Raw genomic sequence first — 22,166 nt, 5'->3', positions numbered from 1 at the left:
TATATATATATATATATATATATATATATATATATATATATATATATATATATATCACTTTTTATTTATTTTATATTTATAACTTAATTTATTTTATATTTAATAATTTAATTTCTTAAGTTAATTAAAATGATAGTATATTTTAAGTTTGTAAGGAAATAAATTTTGTTTTATAACTTACTTTTTAGTTGTCTAAACAATAAAAAATAAAAAACATTTTTTTTAATGATCATATCTTATTTACATTACAACTATTGAAATTACGACATGATGTGCTACACTATCATGTACTTTTTATTTAATATATTATTGGTAACTTTTTAATTTCTAACTTCTAATCTATAATTAGTAATTTATAATTTTAATTTCTAATTAATTTAATATTTTAGTTTTATGTACTAACTTTACTAATAAAAATATATATTAAGACGATGATATGAAGATCCATTAAATTTTAAGAGTGTTTAATAAAATATTGAATTTAATGGGTAAATTAGTAAGTTAGTGAAATCGTGATTGGTTTAATTCAATGTATTGGAGATGTCTATTAAGTAATTAATCAAACATTTACATAAAAACTAAGTTATTGTTTTGACCTTTTTGACAGAAAAAGTGTATTTAGAAAAAAGTCCAGTAAAAAAAACAAAATTAATTTCATAGATATATCGGTAGAAAAACTCTGATTTTAAAACTTGTAATCAACCTTGTTTTTCCTCATTCAAAGATACGAAATATCATTGCTAAACGAATTCCATATCTTAGTATATATGAAAAGGCAAAATAATATCCTATTCATAGGATGCGGCAAAACGGATTCCTTCACAAATCGTGTTTACATATGGCTTCCATGCATCATTTGGTTGTATCGTACAACTGTTTACTCCATTTCGAACATGGGTTTGTCTTTGTCATGCCTCTATATATAAACAGAACGTCTGATCCAAAAATATATCAAGAGACTCAGTAACAAAAGCATTCCTCACACATTGTGTGGAAAATAATTTATATATAAACAATGCCTGAGATTGAAGGATCTCCGGGAAGCTCCATGCATGGAGTCACCGGACGGGAGCAGGTGCTGGCCTTCTCCGTTGCTTCTCCCATGGTACCCACTGACACCACCGCCAAATTCGACCTTCCAGTCGACTCTGAACACAAGGCAAAAGTCTTCAAGCTTTTCTCTTTGGCAAAACCTCACATGAGAACCTTCCATCTCTCCTGGCTCTCTTTCTTCACCACCTTTGTCTCCACCTTCGCGGCGGCTCCACTCGTTCCCATCATCCGGGACAATATTAATCTCACCAAATCAGATATCGGGAATGCTGGTGTTGCATCCGTGTCTGGAAGCATTTTCTCCAGGCTTGTAATGGGTGCAGTATGCGATATGCTGGGACCCCGCTACGGCTGCGCTTTCCTCATCATGCTGTCTGCTCCGACAGTGTTTTGCATGGCGCTTGTTGAAGATGCGAGTGGGTATATCGCAGTGAGGTTCATGATTGGGTTCTCTTTGGCGACATTTGTGTCTTGTCAGTACTGGATGAGCACCATGTTTAACGGTAAGATCATTGGACTAGTGAATGGGACTGCCGCCGGATGGGGAAACATGGGTGGTGGTGCAACACAGCTGTTGATGCCGGTGTTATTTGAGATCATAAAGAAGGCCGGTGCGACGCCGTTTACAGCGTGGAGGATTGCCTTCTTTATACCCGGGTTGATGAATGTTATAATGGGGATATTGGTGTTAACTCTTGGCCAAGATTTACCAGATGGGAACCTTGGTGCTCTTCAGAAGAAGGGTGATGTCGCCAAAGACAAATTCGGCAAGGTATACATTATATATATATATATATATATATATATATATATATATATATATATATATATATATATATATATATATATATATATATATATATATATATATATATATATATATATATATATATATATATATATATATATATATATATATATATATATATATATATGTTCACACTAGGCTATTATATTAATTAACTAAGGAAAGAATTAATCTTAAAGTCAATTTGATAGTGAGATTATGATTTTGTGATCGTTTTTTCAGGTGTTATGGTATGCAGTGACGAACTATAGGACGTGGATCTTTGTACTTCTCTATGGCTACTCCATGGGTGTCGAATTAACCATTGATAATGTCATCGCTGAGTACTTCTATGACAGATTTGATCTAAAGCTTCATCTTGCTGGAATTGTTGCTGCCACTTTTGGAATGGCAAACATCGTGGCCCGACCTTTCGGAGGATGGACATCAGATTTCATGGCCAAAAGGTTTGGAATGCGTGGCCGGCTATGGAACTTATGGCTTCTCCAGACAGCCGGAGGGATTTTCTGTCTCTGCCTCGGTTTAGTCAACTCTTTACCTTTAGCCATCACCTTTATGATCCTCTTCTCCGTCGGAGCACAGGCTGCATGTGGTGCAACATTCGGCATCATCCCTTTCATTTCCAGAAGGTCTCTAGGTATCATTTCAGGAATGACCGGAGCCGGTGGAAACTTTGGATCTGGGCTGACCCAATTAGTGTTCTTTGCAAACGCATCATTCTCGACTGCAAAAGGGTTGTCTTACATGGGTATCATGATCATATGTTGCACACTTCCGGTGAGTTTGGTTCACTTTCCTCAGTGGGGGAGCATGTTCTTTCCACCTAGTAATGACAACGTTAAGGGTAGTGAGGAGAATTACTATGTTTCGGAGTGGACAGAGGAGGAGAAGCAAAAGGGAATGCACCAAGGAAGCCTGAAGTTCGCTGAGAACAGCCGGTCGGAGCGTGGAGGAAAGGTGGCATCGGTTGCATCACCAACAGATGCCACTACTAACAATAACCATGTTTAAAATTAATCAATTTTACTGTTTCAGTTTACATCTTGAGTTGAATTAATACATAGTGACAAGCTGTCAGGACTAAGTATATGAAAATTTTATAGATTTATAGATATTTGATGTTTACCTTCAAATGTATTATATATACCCTTATAAATAATTAATGAAGCTAGAGTTCGTTATTCCATTAATTCCATCATGTATCAGATGACAATTAATTATAGTGGTGCTTAAAAACGGAAATCTTGAAAGAGGGAGAAAATAGAGAGAAATGTTTGAATTATTATCTTTAGCAAGATAGGAAACCCCGCTTCGCGTGGGTTGGATTCAACACTAATTAGAAGAAAACTGACGGGATCTTCAATATATTGTTGGTGATTTGATGACCATTGCTCATATTGGTATCAAAATGTAAGTATGTTGTTATTATGGGTAAGAAATATAGTTACAAAAAATTGAATTTGAATCACTTGTATAAGAATTAAAAGTCTAATCCTAAGTTACAAAACCAATAATACACTCCGTGATCCCGAAATGACCAATTTACCCCTACTTACTTTCCTGTCATCATCACACTTCTCTCTGCAACTTCATGTTAAAACAACGTAACCATCTGCCCATAGTACCTGTCAAGAAACTTGTACATCTCATCAAAAAAAAATACTAAAGTACATTGCCAATATCAACAAACCAAAGTACGTTTATTTCATTCGCCTTTGTACAAAGGTTTTCGCTCCAATAAACCAGACCCGGTCTCCATTTCTAAACCATGGCTAATCACTCTTTTAGCCATACATGAAATTATTCTATGGTTTGCCCTTTATTTTTTCTACCCATAATAACAATGTGCTTATATTTATTTGGTTATCAATATGGGCATTTTAGTTTATATGTTACATATTTTTAATATTAGTATATAAAGATACAAATAAAATACCAAATGACAATGCTTCTTTGGGTGTTATCTTTCGGCCCGTGAAAATAAGTTCTTTGGCTATTGAGCTTCCAATTAACCTAGGAAGTCTCTGTGTCCCTCCAGCCTTGTAAAAATATATGTAAAAATATGACAACCATTTTTTTTATAAAAAAAATATATATTTGTTCTTATATTACCGGTTTCTGGTAAGCCCAGGCTTCTCCTGATGACATCAAATTATTAGAAAATGAAACTTACGTAAAAAAATCATAAATAATTATTGCGAGCCTTTGATCTAGAAAACACATATCTATATATCTGTCTCCGACCGTTGGATTAGAATTTGGCCTAGATTTGGATTATATGTGTGGAAATATAATGAAAATGTTTAAAAAAACGTTCCTGTGTTATTCAAGTATTTTTGTAACGACGGTAATATAAGTAACTACAGTTGGCCAAATCTGTGGATGGGCCGGTTCATTAGTTTTCAATGCCTTGGACGAGATAATAAAATAATGCCCTTATATTTATGTCAAACGATAAGAAAATGCATAAAAAACTACCTAAAATGATACATGAATGCATTCTACAAATAAATTGTCCATCAAAATCATATTCCTAACCATTTGACACAACGGAGGCATCGAAGATAAAACCTGGGTGCGTGGTATCAGAGAAAGTGGTTTCACATTTCATGGCTTGAGCGTGAGTCTTTATATCAGGCACTCTTTGTGACCGAGCAAATGTAAAGTTCCAATGTGAAACAAATTCATAAAGCTATCATTTTTGATAAAAATCTGTGTGATCTTTTTACCTGTTATGCAAAGCACAACATATTTTTTTTGGGAACTTTGATGTTGTAGAAGCTATATGAATGACAATTTCATTGAGCTGTTTTTGGACCTGTTATTTACAATAGAAAAAATACATTTGATAAATTTGGTCAAATCAGAAGAAAGTATAGACATCATGGTGTGCCTTCTTTTACCAAGCCACAGGTACCTACATGTTTTTCACACTCTAAATTTAGTTAGGAAAGTAATGTTTAGAATTTAGAACAAAAGGGTATATCTAGAAGATGAAGAATTAGATCTTCAATCTTTTCTTGTTAGTCATCTATTCTTGAAGGTCACCTGGAGTTGGTGTAAAGAACACGCACAAACACTTTTTGAGTGCGAGAAAATAGATTAGTACACACCAATGGTGAATCATTATTGTAAACATCAATGGTACAGATACAAAATGATTGAATGTTTTCGGAAATTTTTAATAAATCATAAAAATTAATTCTTAATAGTCATCAGGAAATTGATGTATTTCATTAAGCACAAGATGAGAAGCTGGCAAGCAGATGCTTGAAAAGAACTGAAATCATGAAGTCCCACAGGAACTGTGCAAGCTTTCTTCATCAACAAATTATAGTTTGAATTAATAATCCCTAAAACTAATGTAAAACATAAACTCATACTTCATGGACAAAATATCAAACAAACCTGCATTGCGGACGTTTCTCAAGAGTCGATAAATGTTCCCGACCTGAAACAATCCAGTAAAAGTAAATGCAGCAACATGTAGACATTATGATTAAAAGACATAAATATCCCTACATCATCATCATTGCAAGATTACAACCTTATTGATATTAACATAATCAAATCTTGATAGTATAATTATTGATACCTATGTTCACTCTAGAGCTTTATATCTAGCATCAAAATCAGCAGCAACACATCGAACATCAATAATCGTTATACACCTTCATGATTTTGTAGGAAATAGTTGACAGCTTTCTAGATAATAGAAGGTTCATGAGGTGGCAACTGCAAATTTCGATAAATTCAAGCTTCATTGAAGGCCAGCTGGAGAGAAAAACATAGAAAAAAATCTAAATTTATCTAACCTTGTAGCACCTGGTTCCTCGTACGTAAAATTTATCTTCGTGTTTTCCATTTTTAGCCTTGGACTCGGGGAGTTGTAGGTCTAACTCGCCGAGTAGAGACGGGATCCGAAACACGTTTAAGTTGGCGACTCGGCGAGTCCATATTCTAGACTCGGCGAGTCCCCGCTGTCTGATGAAACCCTAAATTTCAAGGGTTTGCACCCTATTTAAACCCTCTTATCCGCCCCCAAGCTCGCCCCTTTCACCCTCAGAGCTCTATACTTCGTTCAAGCCTTGTTCCTTGTGAGTTTGAAGCATTTTTGTGTGTTTTCTTGAAGGTTTGGAGAGGGAAGAAGAGTAGATCAAGAAGAAGAGGAGGAGGCCAGGCATATTTGGGTTATCTCAGTGATTCCCTTGATGTATATCTCAGTTTCCCTCTGTTTTCATGCTTAATGTCCCTTGTAGCTCCATGAAAGTCCTTCTTGAGCCTTTCCCCAAGCTTGTTTGTGTTTTAGGGTTCGTAATAAGTTGTTTAGCCTCTAGATCTAGGCATGATTGAGCTCCAGGAGCTTGGATCTACTACCTTTATGGAGCCATATTGCATGAAAGCCCTAGATCTACTCTTTTGGTGCATTTTGAGCCCTAAAACCTTCATTGGTGAATATTTACACGTAAAGTTGGAAACTTTACGTGTTATTCATGCCCTAGAAACCCAGATCTATGAATAGCATGAGTTGGATTCAAGTAGAATCGCGTGTATAGTATTTGCATGTAGCCGACTCGGCGAGTCGTTCATCTGACTCGGCGAGTCGAGTCGCGAGTCCCCGAGTTTTCCCCTTTTCGTGATTACGGGGTGGAGTGGTGAGTCGTGGGATAGGACTCAGCGAGTCGGAAGCTAGACTCACTCGTGAAGTAACTCGGCGAGTCAGTGCCATGACTCGGCAAGTTCAAGGCAATCTTCTTGTCTTAAGAACAAATCGGCGAGTTGTTCATACAACTCGGCGAGTCACAGCTTAGAGTGTTCTTCGGATGAAGACGAACTCGGTGAGTTGTTCATACAACTCGACAAGTAGGATGAAGGACTATTGGCCTTTAGTTTAGAAGGAGAACTCGTCGAGTCAATGCTTAACTCAACGAGTAGAGACGGGTTTATGGTCGGACAAAGGGATAGGGCTCGGCGAGTTGACAAGTCAACTCGGCGAGTCGGGCCAACTGATAGTTGACTTTGACTTGACTCTTGATTGGTAAAGGGTAAATGGTCATTTTACCCTGAAGCCGGTTAGCAGTATTTGATTAAGGGTTTTGTGGGAATTATAGCTGGAGGATTTCCGGAGCGGCAGCGGCAGCAGCAGCAGACAGTCAGTTCCCACACAGATCAGCAGCTACTTGGAGGTGAGTTTCCTTCCAGTAGTAACGGTTCTAAGGCACCAAGGCCGGCCCGTATAGATGAGATGTTAGTGTTAGAGTGTGGGTCGAGCCCGTATCTCCTGGTTGATTTGAGTATGATATATGCCAGTATGTTAGAATTGTCTATACTCGTTGTCTGTGTGATACTTGTATATTACGGGTTAGCAGTTGAGTGTGAGCGAGGCCCGTATCTTTTTGAGAGTGGAGTGTGGTCAAGGTCCGTATCTCCCAAATAGAGGAGTGTGGGCGAGGCCCGTATCTCCCAGCTAGTGGAGTGTGGGCGAGGCACGTATCTCCCAGCTAGCGGAGTGTGGGCGAGGCCCGTATCTCCTAGTTGTTCATTGTATGTTTGTATGGTATGAGGTATTATGGGGGAACTCACTAAGCTTCGTGCTTACAGTTCTCAGTTTTGGTTTCAGGTACCTCTTCTTCGAAGGGGAAGGAGCTGGTGCGGTAGCGGTACATCACACACATGCTTTATATTCCACATTATGATATCACCTGGGGACTTGTACTTTGACACTTTTATGTTTTATAAAAATGCTTTCCAGACATGCAATATCTTTTGCGAAATGAGATGATCGTTAAACGTTTTATTCCTAATGTTTTGCTAAGCACATGTTTTAAGAATGAAATTTTTGGCTCGTATTTTTAGGATGTTACAAACCTCATTTTACCTGCAATGACGACAACATGCAGTCCGTCTCCATCATTTTCGTTGATACCCACCCCGTTGCACCACTCTCTTGCCCTTCTAACTCCACAACTACCACCAAACACCTGCTGGAAGAATAAAGGTAGGGCACAAATGGAAACGATGATGTGTGAAATCAGAGGTTTTTAGAGTATTCGGTGAACTCGGAACGTTACGCCGACGACTTCACTTTTCTCTGTCACCGATTTCCCTGTCTTGATTGGTAATCGAGGTCGGACAATTAAATCGATAATCGTGGGTCCTATTTTGTGTTCGTGTAGTTTACTGTACATTCATCTCTTTCATAGAAATGGGTTTTAGATGAGTTTAGAGAGAGACGGTGGGTTTCCATGTTCTTGAAGAAGTCGATGGCGGTGACAGTTTGATGGAGAGTATCTACTACAAAAGCAATTATAGCAGATAAGCAGTATTCAGAAAAAATCCCCAAACCGCAGTGGTGGTAATTTACCTTTTGATTGAGAGTGTAGAAGCAGGTAAGCAGTAGAACAGATGAGTCGATGTTATGATTTCTAAATATAAGAAAGATGGAGATGTGATACCTGATTCTGTGTGTCGCAGTTGTCACTAATGAAGGGAGCGAAGGGATCGATGGTGGAGAGTGTAGTGCTGTCGTGCGCTTGAGCCTGTATTGTTGCTATTTTGGAGCACTATGCCGGTGGGAAGTAAATGAATTGAGATAGAGATGGAGGGATGAGCCGATGCACTGTAAGGGTCTAGAAGAAAAAAGAAGTGGTGACGGTGGAAGGATCGGGAATCGGACCAATTCCACATTTAGCAAACATACATAACTATAAGGACCAATTATGCCAAACCTTAGCCACTTTACTGTAGCTAAGGTAGGATAATTTTAATATATATATATATATATATATATATATATATATATATATATATATATATATATATATATAATTATAATGTAAAACAACCTCATGTATAAGTGATATATTTGCATTTATTAAAGAGTTTGAAGCCTCGGGTTCGATTAGCAATGGCTGCAATGCTTCTTTCATTTCGTTGACTCCAAAGAAGTTTGATCCGTTAGTTCTTAGTGATTATAGACCAGCTAATCTCATTGGGTGTATGTACAAAATTCTCTCCAAAGTACTTGCTCTTAGATTAAAAAATTTATATGGAAAGTCATTGGTTTGGAGCAATCCGCTTATGTGGAAGGTAGAAGTACTCTAGATGGCTTGCTTGTAGTAAATGAACTCATATCTTGGGCAAAGAGGATTAAAAAGCAAGTGCTTATTTTCAAAGTGGACTTTGAAAAAGCATTTGACTCGTTAAATTGGAGTTATTTGGATTCTATTTTGGAGCAAATAAATTTTGGTGTTAAATGGAGAACTTGGATTCGGGGAGGTCTTTCTTCAGGAAAGGCTTCTAGTGAAGGGTTCCCCTACTAAAGAGCTTATCATAAAGAGAGGTGTGAGGCAATGCGATCCTTTATCGCCTTTCTTATTCATGATTGCCATGGAAGGGGTTAGTGTTTCAATGAAAGAAGCTTGTGACCGCCATATCTTTCAAGGTATTTCTTTACCTCATGGTGGGCCTATCTTGTCTCATCTTATGTATGTGGGAGAGTGGTCTGAAATTAATTTCTTGAATTTAAATCGAATCCTTAGATGCTTTTTTCTTGCTTCGGGTTTGAAGGTGAATCTTTGTAAAAGTAAGGTCTTTGGTATCGGGGTGGATGATATTGATATTGCTATGCTTGCTAGTATTTTGCATTGTGAATCCGCTTCTTTCCCATTTTCCTATCTTGGCCTTCCTATTGGGGATAATATGAAGCTTACTAGGAATTGGAATCCCATTGTGAAGAAATTTAATGCCAAGCTATCATTATGGAAGGCTAGATCCCTCTCGTTTGGAGGAAGACTCACTATTGTGAAATCTAATTTAAGTAGTTTGCCTTTGTACTATTTCTCAAATTTTAAAGCTCCAAAGAAGATTATTGAGTTGCTAGAAGGTATTTAGAGGAGGTTTTGTGGGCAGGTAATGAGAATAGTAGGAAAATTCATTGGGTGGCTTGGTACGTGGTTACTAAACCCAAGAACTTGGGAGGTTTTGGAGTGGGGTGCCTTAGATCGATGAATCTTGCTCTTATTACGAAATGGTTGTGAAGGTTAAAAGTGGAATATAATATTTTGTAGTCCTCTTGTATTAGAGCTATTCACAACATCGATTGTATTGATGGAAAACCTTTGGCTAAATGTGGTATTCCCTGGACATGGTTTACGATATATCGTAGCACTTAGGAGTTGGAGGAGTGAAATATTTGTCTTGATGATCTTTTTTGCAGGAAATTAGAGGCTGGAATCGAACTCATTTCTGGAAGGAAAAATGGTGCGGAGATATAACTTTAAAAGATACATTTCCGAAGTTATACAAAATTGAGTCAAATAAAAATTGCAAGGTTTCAGACAGATTGGAGGGTAGAGATGAATCTGTTTTGCTTACATATTAGAAAAGGCTACCGAGGAAGGGTAAAGAGATGGCTGAGCTTGAGGGTTTAGAAGCTGTTGTGGCAGGTATAAATATGTCCATTTCTAATGATATGTGGGTGTAGAAGGGTAGTTATTCATGGCTTTTCTCGGTTTCTTATCTTAGAGGTTTGATGGCGTTAAATCTTGGTGCAAATGGCAACATGGCTGACTTTCAATGGGTGAGTTGGGTCCCTATCAAAGTTAATTGTTTCATTTGGAGGTTACTTTATAGCATGATCCCGTTTGCTTATAATTTATTGCTTAGAGGGGTTGTGATTAATGAGTTGTCTTGCAAATGGTGTGGTAGTGAGATGGAGTCCATAGAGCATGTTTTTTTTAATTGATCTTTTTCTGCGCATATTTGGATTTGGTTTGGATCATGGAGTGGCCTATTTGTTACTCCTCCAGCCTGTATTGAGGACTTTATCTCTATATTGAAGATTTCGGTGGGAAGTAAAAAGAGGAAAAAACTGGAGTTGACGCTTTTATACTCGGTGGTGTGGTTTATTTGGAAAACTCATAACGCTTTAGTCTTCAACAATTGGAGAAATTCCTCTCTTAAGGCGGTAGATGAATTTAGTTGTTATCATTTAATTGGTTTAAGAATAGATCGATGTTTAGATACAGTTGTTGGTTGGATTGGTCTATTTTTATGTTTCTTGCTTGTACTTTGTAGTTTGTGCTAGCTTCTTGCTAGTTTTGTTTTAATATATCCGCCGTTAAAAAAAGTGATATAAGAGCAATCTTTAATTATAATGTAAACAATGTAAAAGCTCATGTATAATTGATATAACAACATTACTACAAAGCTGACTTCACTGATAGAACTAGAGACAGATATTATCCGTAAAGAAATGGATTATCAAAGGTTAGCGACACAAAATAAGAAAAAATCGATTAACTAAATTATACTACCTCTGTCCCAAATTAATTGTCCACATTTGACTTTTGAAGTAATTATTTTTCAACTTTGACCTTAATTATTTTTCTTTTTGATAGATAATATTTAATAAAAAAACATATAAATGGATTGTATTTTAAATGACTTTCTATTGTTATAAGTTTCATCAAATAATATATAACACAAATAAAAATATTTAAGGTCAAAGTTGAAGAAAAAAAAACTTCAAAAGTCAAAAGTAGACAATTAATTTGGGACGGAGGGAGTATAATGCTAAAAAATATTAGTGACAAATTAGACACGAGGACTCCCTTTGTTATTCCTCACAAGACGGGAATAAATCTCCAAATATAGGAACTGTTGCAAGAACACGTTAGTATTTCTTTCTCAATTTATAAAACCCTAAGGGCTGTTTTGTATAGAGAATTAAGAATAGAGAAAAGGAATGTATTCGACTTCTCTTGTCGATGTACATGTGACTTGTCGGAACTCTCAGATTATAGTCTTCTAAAAGAAATTACTTATTTCGTTAAGAATTGATTGACTTATAAAAATGTTGTTTGAAAAAAAAAATAAACATAATAAAAAACTCGTTTCCAATTCACTGCTTAGTGCAACCAAACAAGAGAAATGATTATCAGAAACATTTCTATAGTGAATTCTCTATTATACCAAACATGAGAGAAAAGAAGCAAGAACCCTACTAGAACTAATCCAATCAATATGCAGAGTATCCCATCAATCAGAGATTTCCTATTGATAAATTTTTTTTCCGCCACCCAACATTATGACAAGAAGTGTTAAGGATTAAAGGATTTTTTCCGGACTTTATTTTGAACATAATGCTAGAAGAACCAAAGGTTCTAAGATCATAAATGCTAGCAATTTCAGATAAACCAAGATCAAGTGTAACACTTCAAAAATCAAAAAATTTAAACTTTTAAAGACAACCCATTATCCATAATTGTTTACAAGAAAAGTCCTTGTTTCAAAAGTAAATTCATATCAGAGTATCCCAAAATTCAATATCATGAAAATAGGAAGATGTGAACGATTAAGCATTCGCTTTCCCACGATCCTTGGAAGTACATGAAACAATAAACTGAAACTGTAAGCCAAAACTTAGTGAGTTACCCCAAGTACCATCACACTACATAACAAACAATAGCATGCAAATATGATCCTTCAACATGCTTGGACCGCCTCGCAGGGACTACAACCTATCTGGACCGCTCTATGAGCCTTCACTATGACTGGACTGCCTCGCAAGACCTACAGTCTATCCTGATCGCCCCAGGTATCTTGGCCTTCAGCACAAAGCATGACCGCCTCAACCCAACCACAATATGTCGACAAATGTAACAGATAAACATAAACATAGAACCAACAAATACAGATAATCATACAAATCTAATAATTAGTCGTATACTAACATAACACCATCCTATAAACATGATACGTAACCTAGTGGGCTGACATTGGTGCATTTGACCCACAAGTATAGAGAGGAAAACTTACCTCTCAGTCTGAAGAAATAGCTACACAGATCAATGCTCCAAATGTTAAATCTATCAGCCACCTATACAATCACAATCACTTAAGCTCAACTACTAATCAAAATACCCATAACACCCCTAATTCAAACTTGGGTCAAAGTCAACCTACACCTGACCGCCACATCGTGGCCAACCATGCCCACACTGCGGTTGCAATACGACAAAACAGGTGTGCTCAACCCAACCACCATGTCGTGGTGAGGCTCCACCACACTGTGGGGATCAGTCAACAAGACTTAATTCCTTAAGCTTATTTTCCATCCCATTCCAAGGGTTTCCAAAGCTCAATCTAGGTCCAAACCATAACCTAGATGGATAAAGTTTCCAACTTTATCCTTTAAACCTTGCCAATAAGTCAAGATCCAAAACCCTAAGTTCTTAATGGAAGCATAAAGCACATTCCACTCATTAAGCACTCAATCCTTAGAGTTACTTCTCTAAAGTTTCCTGAAGGGTTTCCAATACCTTCTCGACCATAAAAATCATAGATTTAGGGAAATACATGCCCAATGCATGTCCTTTCCATTTTTAGGGCAAAACAAGGGCAAAAGGGCCAAGATTTCATGCATATCCTCAAAACTCAAGTCTACTTCAGATCCAAAGAGTTAAATACTCCAAATGGCATGGTGATTCACAAAGTTACAAGATTTATGAGATCTCATCTTCCAAAACCCACCAAACATGAAGAAAAGGGGCTAAATCCAAGATCTAACAGCCTAGCAAAGAAAAGATTGAGTCTTGAACACTCACCCAAGTCCAAAGGAGAAGCTAGAAGATGAATATATTGCTTGTAAAATGATAATCCTCACCAAGGGCTTCCTTCTCCTTCAAAGATTCCAATCAAATTATGAAGAATGAACTTTCAAGAATGATGGAGGCTAGGGTTAAAGTTTTAGTGCTTAAGCTGATGGAGGCTAAATGACCTTGAAACCCTAGCCATAACGTCCTTTAAATAGGGCTCAATTCCCAAAGGATTCGGGTTTCACCAAAACTAGTTACCATGTTGTGGCAGTTCATGGCCATGCCATGGTGGTTCATGAAAACCCGAGACCCAAAAGATAATGCCATGCTGTGGTGAAGCTCCACCACTTCGTGGCCATCCAATACAATATTGACATTTGTGAATTACATTTGTACTTGAAATGGGTATTACATCAAGGTTCTTAGTTTTTTTTTAGATAATTCACCCAACACAAGATGCGTCAAACCATAGGCATGATTTGGGTAAGTGGAAATCTAGTCATCTCAAAAAATTCAGAGATTAAGGATGTGAAAGAAAAAGAAAGACCGATTTGAAATGGGAGATAGTAAAAACAAATCCATGAGTAAGACACAATATCAGTTCTTAATTTTGGATCATGCGACCTAAAGATTGTTTGCGGGTGAAAAATCCCTTCAGCCCAAAGAGATTCAATTTTGGTGTTAGAAAAAACACCAATTTCCTTATCATTTCGATGAAATCCTGAATCAATGAAGTCTTCATAGACTAAACCCTCATTATCAGTTTTCGAGATAATGATAGCTTTATCCATAATTTTGGAGAATATAGAAGTGACAGAGAAAAGAAGATTTACCTAAAGAACTGATCAGGTAATAGGGAATGAAAGATTGCATGGGTCAATTTATAATGCATAAGCCAACCGGTTGATTTGAGTTCAAATTTCCTTGGAAATCTAACAAACATCCCATCTCTTTAGCATATAACGACTATAATTTCTAGAAATTTCCAATTCCCAGGATCCTGAACTAAAGATTTATGGGGGCTATTGCTATGGGTACAATTTTCTTACTATTTTTATCCTAAGATTTTAAATATCTTCAGCTTATACTAACATCCTAAGCAAGCCCAAGATCTTATATTTAATCAATATCTTAGACTGCTATTGTGTTTCTTGTAATATAGTATGGAGTAACTAAAGGCTTAACTAGAGTTGAGTGGACCAGGTCAATAACACGTGGTCAAAGCCTTGTGAATGTTGAAGACTATCGTAAAATCTAGGTCAAGCATGGATCAAGGAAGATCCTTAGAATGTCAAAATATTAGTTACTATCACTATGTATATAAAGTCTAGCTAATTATCATTCACATATACATTCTCACTTCCACTTTCACTCTGATTCTCTCGACATTTGATCACTTTTACTCTTATTCTAAGATATAAGTTCTTAGGTAGGTGATTTCATCAACTCCCGTAGTTTTATCCAAAAGGATTAAGAACTTTACTTTTAATTAACCATGTTCTTTCATTTACTTTCATTTACTTATTTTTGTTTGATCGATTACAACATATTCTCTTATTTATTTGATTGTTAATTTGTTTTCACTATCAAAATTACTACGATACTTTATGGTGTCTTGGTATCTTTTTGTGTATCTTGATATTTATCAAACAAAATTACTTGTTAATCAACTTTGGCACTATTTTTGACTAAACAATTCAGATACACTTATTTACACCATGAAATAAAACACTTTGTTAATCAGTTTTTTGAACATACTTATTTTCTTCCAAGGATCATGGGCACGACCAAGATGTTCAGGGTTATTTCAATATCTTTAATACTTTAATTTTACATACCTTATTTTAAACATTACACCACACTTACTAATTTGGTTACAAAATTAGTTTGTTAATTTTTAACCAAAACAATATATATATATATATATATATATATATATATATATATATATATATATATATATATATATATATATATATATATATATATATGCTGACATGGACTTTTAAACATCATAAATAGTAATAGACTTTTAAATTTTCCCACTTAGCTCATTGTTCCTTTTCTTGCTCATACATAGTCATTGTATTTTGAAAATTAGTTAATACAACGTTTATGTATTTGGTTGTGGTTAGTCATTACATCAATGTGTAACGATAGGGATTGGATGTATAAAAGGTTACATTAGGGGTACCTTAGCATGTCGTATAAGGCTAAGGTCAAATACTTTTTTGATGTTTCTTGTTCTAATGAATTCAGGGATTATATTAGATGCCCTTGATTTAAATGCAATAATAAGCTTTTTAAAGCAAGAGACGGAGTAGAGCTTCACCTTTTAAAAAGCGGTTTCACCCCTAATTATACAACTTGGTGGGAACATGGTGAAAGAAATATGATATTTCAACATGAGGGGAATCTTTTAATTTGATGAAGGATCATAATCCTATAGAATATGATGATGTTCTGGAAGACGATGATGTGAATGTGTGCATATACATGCTAATTAATGTCGTTAAAGATACCCATAATCCATCCTCCGATGATTCTATGATGAAATAAAAGATGTTGATGGTCCTTTGTGGGATCAGTGTGAAAATGATACTAACTTTCAAGTTGCATCATAGTTGTTGAATTGGAAGCCAGTGTACAAGATATCTAAGGCTTCCTATGATCATATACTTCTAATTATTAAGCGAAAGCTACCTAAAGGTGAGAAGTTGGTTGAGAACTTCTACGAGACAAAGAAAGTTTTGAAAAGAATTAGACTACCATAAATAAGGATTCATGTATGCAAAAAATCATTGCATGATCTTCTATGGGGCATATTCTGATTTGAACGGGTGTCAAGTGTGTTATTATGATCGATACAAGCCAAATAGATTAATTCAAATTCATCATTTGGTTTTGAGGTACTTTCCAATTGCTTCTAGACTCCAAAGTTGTATTTTTCAGAAAAGACGACAAAACAAATGACCTGGAACTAGGAACATCAAACAAAATCAGGTTCGATGGTCTATCCAAGTGATGGTGAGGTTTGGAAACATTTTAGATCAAAGCATCCAGAATTCGTAAGCGAACCAAAAAATGTTTGCCTTGGGTTATGCACTGATGGGTTTTGTCCAGCTGGATCGAATTACAAAACTATATACATGTTGGAAGGTTTTCTTTCAGTCTATAACTTACCTCTGTGGATGTGTTTAAAAGGACCGTATGTTCAATTAAACATGATTATTCTTGGAAAAAGAGCTCGGGTAAAAATTTAGATGTGTTTCTTAGTCTGTTACTAGACGAGTTGAAAATGTTTTATATCGATGGTTTTAGCACTTTTGATGCTTCCTGCAAATGCAATTTCATTATGAAATTTATGCTTTTATGGACAATAAGTGACTTTCCTACTTATGCAATGTTGTTAGGATGTAGAAGGCATAGAAAGTTAGCATGTCCATACTGTATGGGTGAGTCAGGGTCATTTTAATCATACCATTGTAATAGAACAACATGGTTTGACTGCCATCAAATTGTTTTATCCGAATTACACATACAAGAATGATAGAAAATGTTTTTTGCATAATAAATTTGAGCGATTTGTTCCACCGCCTACATTAACCGGCGATCAAATTAAGGAGAAAGTAAGACACTTCCCAATTCTTTATGAAGGTAAACCTTATAGACCAAAAAATGAAAAATTGTATGGCTTAGGGAGTAATCATAACTAGGTTAATTAAGAGGAACATATTTTAGGAGCTACCATATTGGAGAAATTTGTTAATCTGACACAAGCTTGAAGTCATGCACATTGAAAAAAATGTGTGTGATAATATTTTTAGCATCGTCATGGCCATTTTAAAAAGAAAAGACAATATTAAAGCAAGGAGGGATATAGAGCATCATTTGCTTTGTACAAGAACAAGTTATTAAAATATTCCAATGGTTGACTAAACGTAAATTTCCAGACGAATACGCTTCAAACTTGGGGGGGATTAGTTAATGTCGAAGATCGTAGATTTTATCGCTTTAAGAGTCATGTGTGTCATGTATTTATTCAAATATTGTTTTCTATTTTCCTAAGAGGGATGACATCACATACAAAATGGGATGCAATTACAAAACTGTGTACATCATTTCGTGCAATATGCTCAAGGGTGTTACACATGAATAACTTGCTTTGCTTGCAAACAACTATTTTTGAAACCATTTGCAATTTGGAAAAAGTCTTCCCATCTAGATTTTTTAACTCAATGTAACACCTTGTAATCCGTTTGGCTCGTGAAGCTATACTCGGTGGTCCAGATCTGTACATGTGGATGTATCTTTAAGAAAGGTATATTTTTACCGTATAAAGTATCTTTTTTAAATTCCTTTAATGTTTCTAACAAGTCTTTTCCAACATCTATTTAGGAAGTTAGGATATATGAAAAGGAAGATAAAACCCACACAAAGGTTGAGGGGTCTATTGTTGAGGCGTATGTTGTTGGATACATATCCACTTTTTGCTCCTTATATATATATATATATATATATATATATATATATATATATATATATATATATATATATATATATATATTGCCAACAATAGAAACACGGTTGAATCGCGAGTCACGTAATTTTGCATCGGAAATTCCTAGTTATACAACAACTGGTGATTAAGAATTCTCAAAGTTCCATCTTGGATGTTATTTGAAAAAAATGGCCGACAAAGGCCCTTAAGTGATGATAAGATTCGTATTGCTCATAATTATATCTTGATTAATTATGTAGAGGTCCTAACTTTTATGAGGTATGTAATATTGTTTATGTTTTCCTTGCTGTTATGGTTGTATAAACTGCTTCTTATTTGTTAAGGTTGTTTTACGATTATGCGAGCCAAAAGATAACCTAATGTGGATGACGAAGCATTTGGGAGGTTTAGAGATCGACATTTTGCTAGGTGATTTAAAGAACATGTTGGTTTCCAACAAAAAAAAATTGTGTTACCTAATTGTTTTGGTAAAATATTAACAAACTATTTTTATAACCAAATTAATAAGTGAGGTGTGATGTTTGAAATAAGGTAAGTGAAAGTAAGGAGCTTAAGATCTTGAAATGTGTTGAAGATCTTGGTTATGCCCAAGATCCTGGGTAGAAAACAATAATATTTAGAAAAGTATTTGATTAAAGTGTAATATTTCGTAATGTCAATAAAGTGTATTTGGGATAGAAATAGTGTTAAAGTGATTCAATAAGAAAATTAGTGAAAAAAGCTTAAGATACTCAAAAAGGTACCAAGATACCACACAATATCTTGATAATTTCGGTAATGAAAACAAGTTAACAATCAAGCAAATAATAAAATAAGTGAATGTCGATCAAACAACAGTAAACAAATTAAAATAAATACAAGAACACAAAGAATTACGTGTAAATCCCTAAATGCTTTTGGATCTCTGGCATTAAACCTCAGTAGGTGATGAAATCACCTGCTTTAGAACTTATATTAAATCAAAATAAAATTAAAAGCGCTATATGATCTTTGAAATGGTGTAAATGTGCTCAAATGTGAATAGAATCAGAGAGAAAGTGGTATTTAAAGTGTGTGTGTGTGTGTGTGTGTGAATATCGATCAACTAGTCTTTATATACATAACAATAATAACTGAAATTTCGATAATCCTGGGATCCTACTTGATCTTTGTTGAACCAGCTTTTACGAAGGTCTCCATTGTTCATGAGGAATTGACCACATGTGTTTTGAACTCGTATATTCCTTTCTTGTCAAGATCTAAGTTTATACACAAGATATCATAAGAAACATGATGGCGGTCCAAGATATTGATTAAATCCAAGATCTTTGGCTTGCCATGGATGTTAGTAAAAGTTAACGATATAGAAATAGTAAGTTAAAAATTCAACACACAACACTAATAGTCTAGTCTCGTGGTTTAGTTAACAAATGTTTTCATCATCGTTGGTTTCTAAAGAATCAAATGATATTAGTTAATATTTAAAAGACTTGCATGAGGACTGTTATAGCATGTTCGATCCTATGAATGATATTTTTGTTAATGGTTATGAGTTTCACACTGAAAAATATGGTGATGGGCGAGTCATACAAAACAGTGGTGTGTGTAATAGGGACTTGTTATAATGAGGCAGAGTCCGACTATTATGGATTGTTGAATGAGTGCGTTGAAGTAGAATAAAGGCATATAGAGTTGTATTGTAGTATTGATCAAGTATAAATGGTTTGATCCTAATGAAGGGGTAAAGGTCGTAAGAAAGCATAATTTGGTTGATGTTAAATACAAATAAAGGGTAAAGAAATGATGATCCATTTGTCCCATCATTACAAGTAAAGCAAGTGTATTATGTACGGTATCTATCAATGAAGGATTTGAAAATTTGGTGGGTTGTCATTAAGACAAATCCAATGTGTATTTGAACTACGAGAAAGTGTGTTATTTAAGAAGATGACAAAACAAGTGGATGTTGAGGACCAATTCTTTCAAAAGAATGGAACACTTACCTTCCACCAATAGTAGTGCAAATGAGGTGGAGGAACCCATGTGTCTTGTCATTGGAGGATAATACAAGAGTTTGATGTTAACTTGGGTGATTCGCATATAGAAGAAACCAAATAGGAAGAAGAATATGATGATAACTTAGATGATTTGGATGAAGATGGTGAAGATGAAGTTGAACTATGTGATGATTATTTTGATGATGAGTAATTACTTCCAGTGTAATGTGATATAATGTATTTGAAACTATATATCGACTTATAGACCTTATAAATATTATTTAAGCTAGATTGACCATTTACTTATTCTATATACCATTTATTTTGTACTTACGTATGTATTATAGCACATTACATTTAGTTACTTCTTAGTTACATCTATTAGTAGGCATACTTGATCTTGCAATTAATTTATTAATGACACATTCCATATGTTTTATTGACTGATAACACCAACAATGCTCTTGGCCGTGCTCCCGGTGGGGGAAATGGTCATATTCATGGTCATGGTGATGGTGGTGGTAGTTATAATGGTTGTGGTGGTCGTTGAGATAATGGTGGTGGTGGAGATACTCAATCACACAATACTAGAGAAAATCAAGCTTCATCTGTTAGAGGATCAAACATATTGGAACAAGCTCCAAGTGACCCAAAACTAGAGTTCATAATACAAATGGAAGTTGACCTTCATTTTTTATAGTCAATAAAAAAGTATGATAAGTACCAAGGGAGCGAAAAGAACAATTAAAAGGTTGATCAACAAGAATCATAAAACTGATATAAGATATAGTGTATAAGATATGCTTTTGATCTTGTTCCTTATCATTAATACACACTAAGGACAAATAACTTGATAAGCTCAAATGTACAACTTCATCAAATGTACTTCTTCATCAGATGGAAACTACAAGTCGGATGGAGACTTGGTCAGATGGAAGATAAATTTAGATGCCTCGATACTTTGGATAGCTTGTTCACTTATTGTACAATTGTACTATCAATCTCTCCCTAAGTGACATGTTATACATCTTCAACTCCTATTCTTCATCATCAAAGTCAGCATATGATCCTTGAGGAGCCATCATGAAATTTGGTCCACCACTTTATCACTTCAACAAATTCCTACTTCACTTCGTCGGATGTAGAGGATTGAACAACTTGGGTTGATCATCTTATCAAGCACTCTGTTGTGAATCAAATACTTTTGACTTACCTGAAGAACTTCTTCTTGGATGGTCCTTTTAGTCGATAGACATACCCAAGCTCAAGATCATTTGTTGATCCAATCGGCATTGCTTCAATTCCTTCCAAGGAAGTGTTGGGAGATTGATGAGTCCGAACAGTTTTGAAGACATAATGAAATTCAAATTCGATTCTCCTAAACTCAATGATGTAGTCCTTCAAGATTTTTTTGGTAGCAGTGAATGACCTATCAACAAGGACACCATTACTTATCTTGTGTATGAAGTGATATGCAGTGGTAAGAACATCCACATGATTCATCATAACAAACTAGTTTCAAAGACCGTGATCTTTGTTGAGTTTCTTTAGATATTGTTATAGGAGTGAAGATGAGCTTTGATTGACAGTCTGGTGATGGTCATGTTTGCACATCCCTGAATCGAAGTAGTATTTTTGATCAACTAGACATCATTTCTCGGTTTGGCATAGGCAGCGTGGAATAGATTAAGTTTTGCTCTTCCGGATGAAATTTGATCTAAGAGTGGAGCATTCGGTAGGATAACTGGAAACTTTGAGTAATATAGAAGAAAAAGCGATAAGGGGAAGTTGATTTGCTCATAATCTAAAGTTGGAAGCCATAATGACTTGTAAGGAACAAGGTGATTCTTGAATAACCTGGTTTTGGGTTCAAAGGAGAAATCCCACTTCTAAGGAACAATGTGATTCTTGAATAACCTATCTTTAGGGTTCTAAGGAAAAATCCCTAGAAAGGGATTTAGATTCTCTTTAAGTTGTTGAAAAATTATGCTTTCACTGAGAGCATGGTGCAGATTTGATTTCTCTTGTTCATATAAGATCTCGGACGATTTACAGACTTCATTGGACTTATCTTCTCATATTGATTAACAACAATGTGGTGAAAGAAAAAAATGCTTCAAATGAATATCATGTACACCATAAAGTTATATATACCTTTAGACACAAATGAACACATATAGACGTACACATATACACATACACACACA

General features: G+C 35.3%; 2 protein-coding genes and 1 long non-coding RNA gene across 5 annotated transcripts; 2 read left to right on the top strand and 1 right to left on the bottom strand.

Moving 5' to 3' along the window:
- The first annotated feature begins 937 nt into the window (after positions 1 to 937).
- LOC111897754 (high affinity nitrate transporter 2.4) lies at positions 938 to 3,047 on the top strand. The gene is made up of 2 exons (XM_023893704.3): positions 938 to 1,825; positions 2,084 to 3,047. Exons 1-2 carry the CDS (start codon positions 1,016 to 1,018, stop codon positions 2,870 to 2,872), a joined length of 1,599 nt encoding a protein of 532 aa, XP_023749472.1. The 5' UTR covers positions 938 to 1,015; the 3' UTR covers positions 2,873 to 3,047.
- Positions 3,048 to 4,921: 1,874 nt separating this feature from the next.
- Positions 4,922 to 8,516, bottom strand: LOC111897771 (uncharacterized). 3 transcript variants are annotated; one of them, XR_008224763.1, is made up of 4 exons: positions 5,677 to 8,516; positions 5,457 to 5,596; positions 5,270 to 5,312; positions 4,922 to 5,179 (listed from the first exon to the last, which is right to left on the bottom strand). It is a non-coding gene; the product is annotated as an uncharacterized LOC111897771 (long non-coding RNA). The 3 variants fall into 3 exon arrangements; XR_006184254.2 differs by lacking the exon at positions 5,457 to 5,596 and having other exon boundaries at positions 7,740 to 8,155; positions 8,317 to 8,516; XR_006184255.2 differs by lacking the exon at positions 5,457 to 5,596 and having other exon boundaries at positions 7,740 to 8,152; positions 8,317 to 8,516.
- A 734-nt stretch (positions 8,517 to 9,250) lies between these two features.
- LOC111897703 (uncharacterized) lies at positions 9,251 to 10,516 on the top strand. Its single transcript, XM_052764930.1, has 5 exons — positions 9,251 to 9,746; positions 9,945 to 9,994; positions 10,080 to 10,226; positions 10,347 to 10,442; positions 10,496 to 10,516. The coding sequence occupies exons 1-5, from the start codon at positions 9,251 to 9,253 to the stop codon at positions 10,514 to 10,516; spliced, it is 810 nt and encodes a 269-aa protein (XP_052620890.1).
- Positions 10,517 to 22,166: the final 11,650 nt, after the last annotated feature.

The sequence above is a fragment of the Lactuca sativa genome, chromosome 6, assembly GCF_002870075.4.
Source record: "Lactuca sativa cultivar Salinas chromosome 6, Lsat_Salinas_v11, whole genome shotgun sequence".
NCBI lineage: Eukaryota > Viridiplantae > Streptophyta > Magnoliopsida > Asterales > Asteraceae > Lactuca > Lactuca sativa.
The sequence above is the reverse complement of the archived record's forward strand: the minus strand, read 5'-3'. Positions and strand labels throughout refer to the sequence as shown.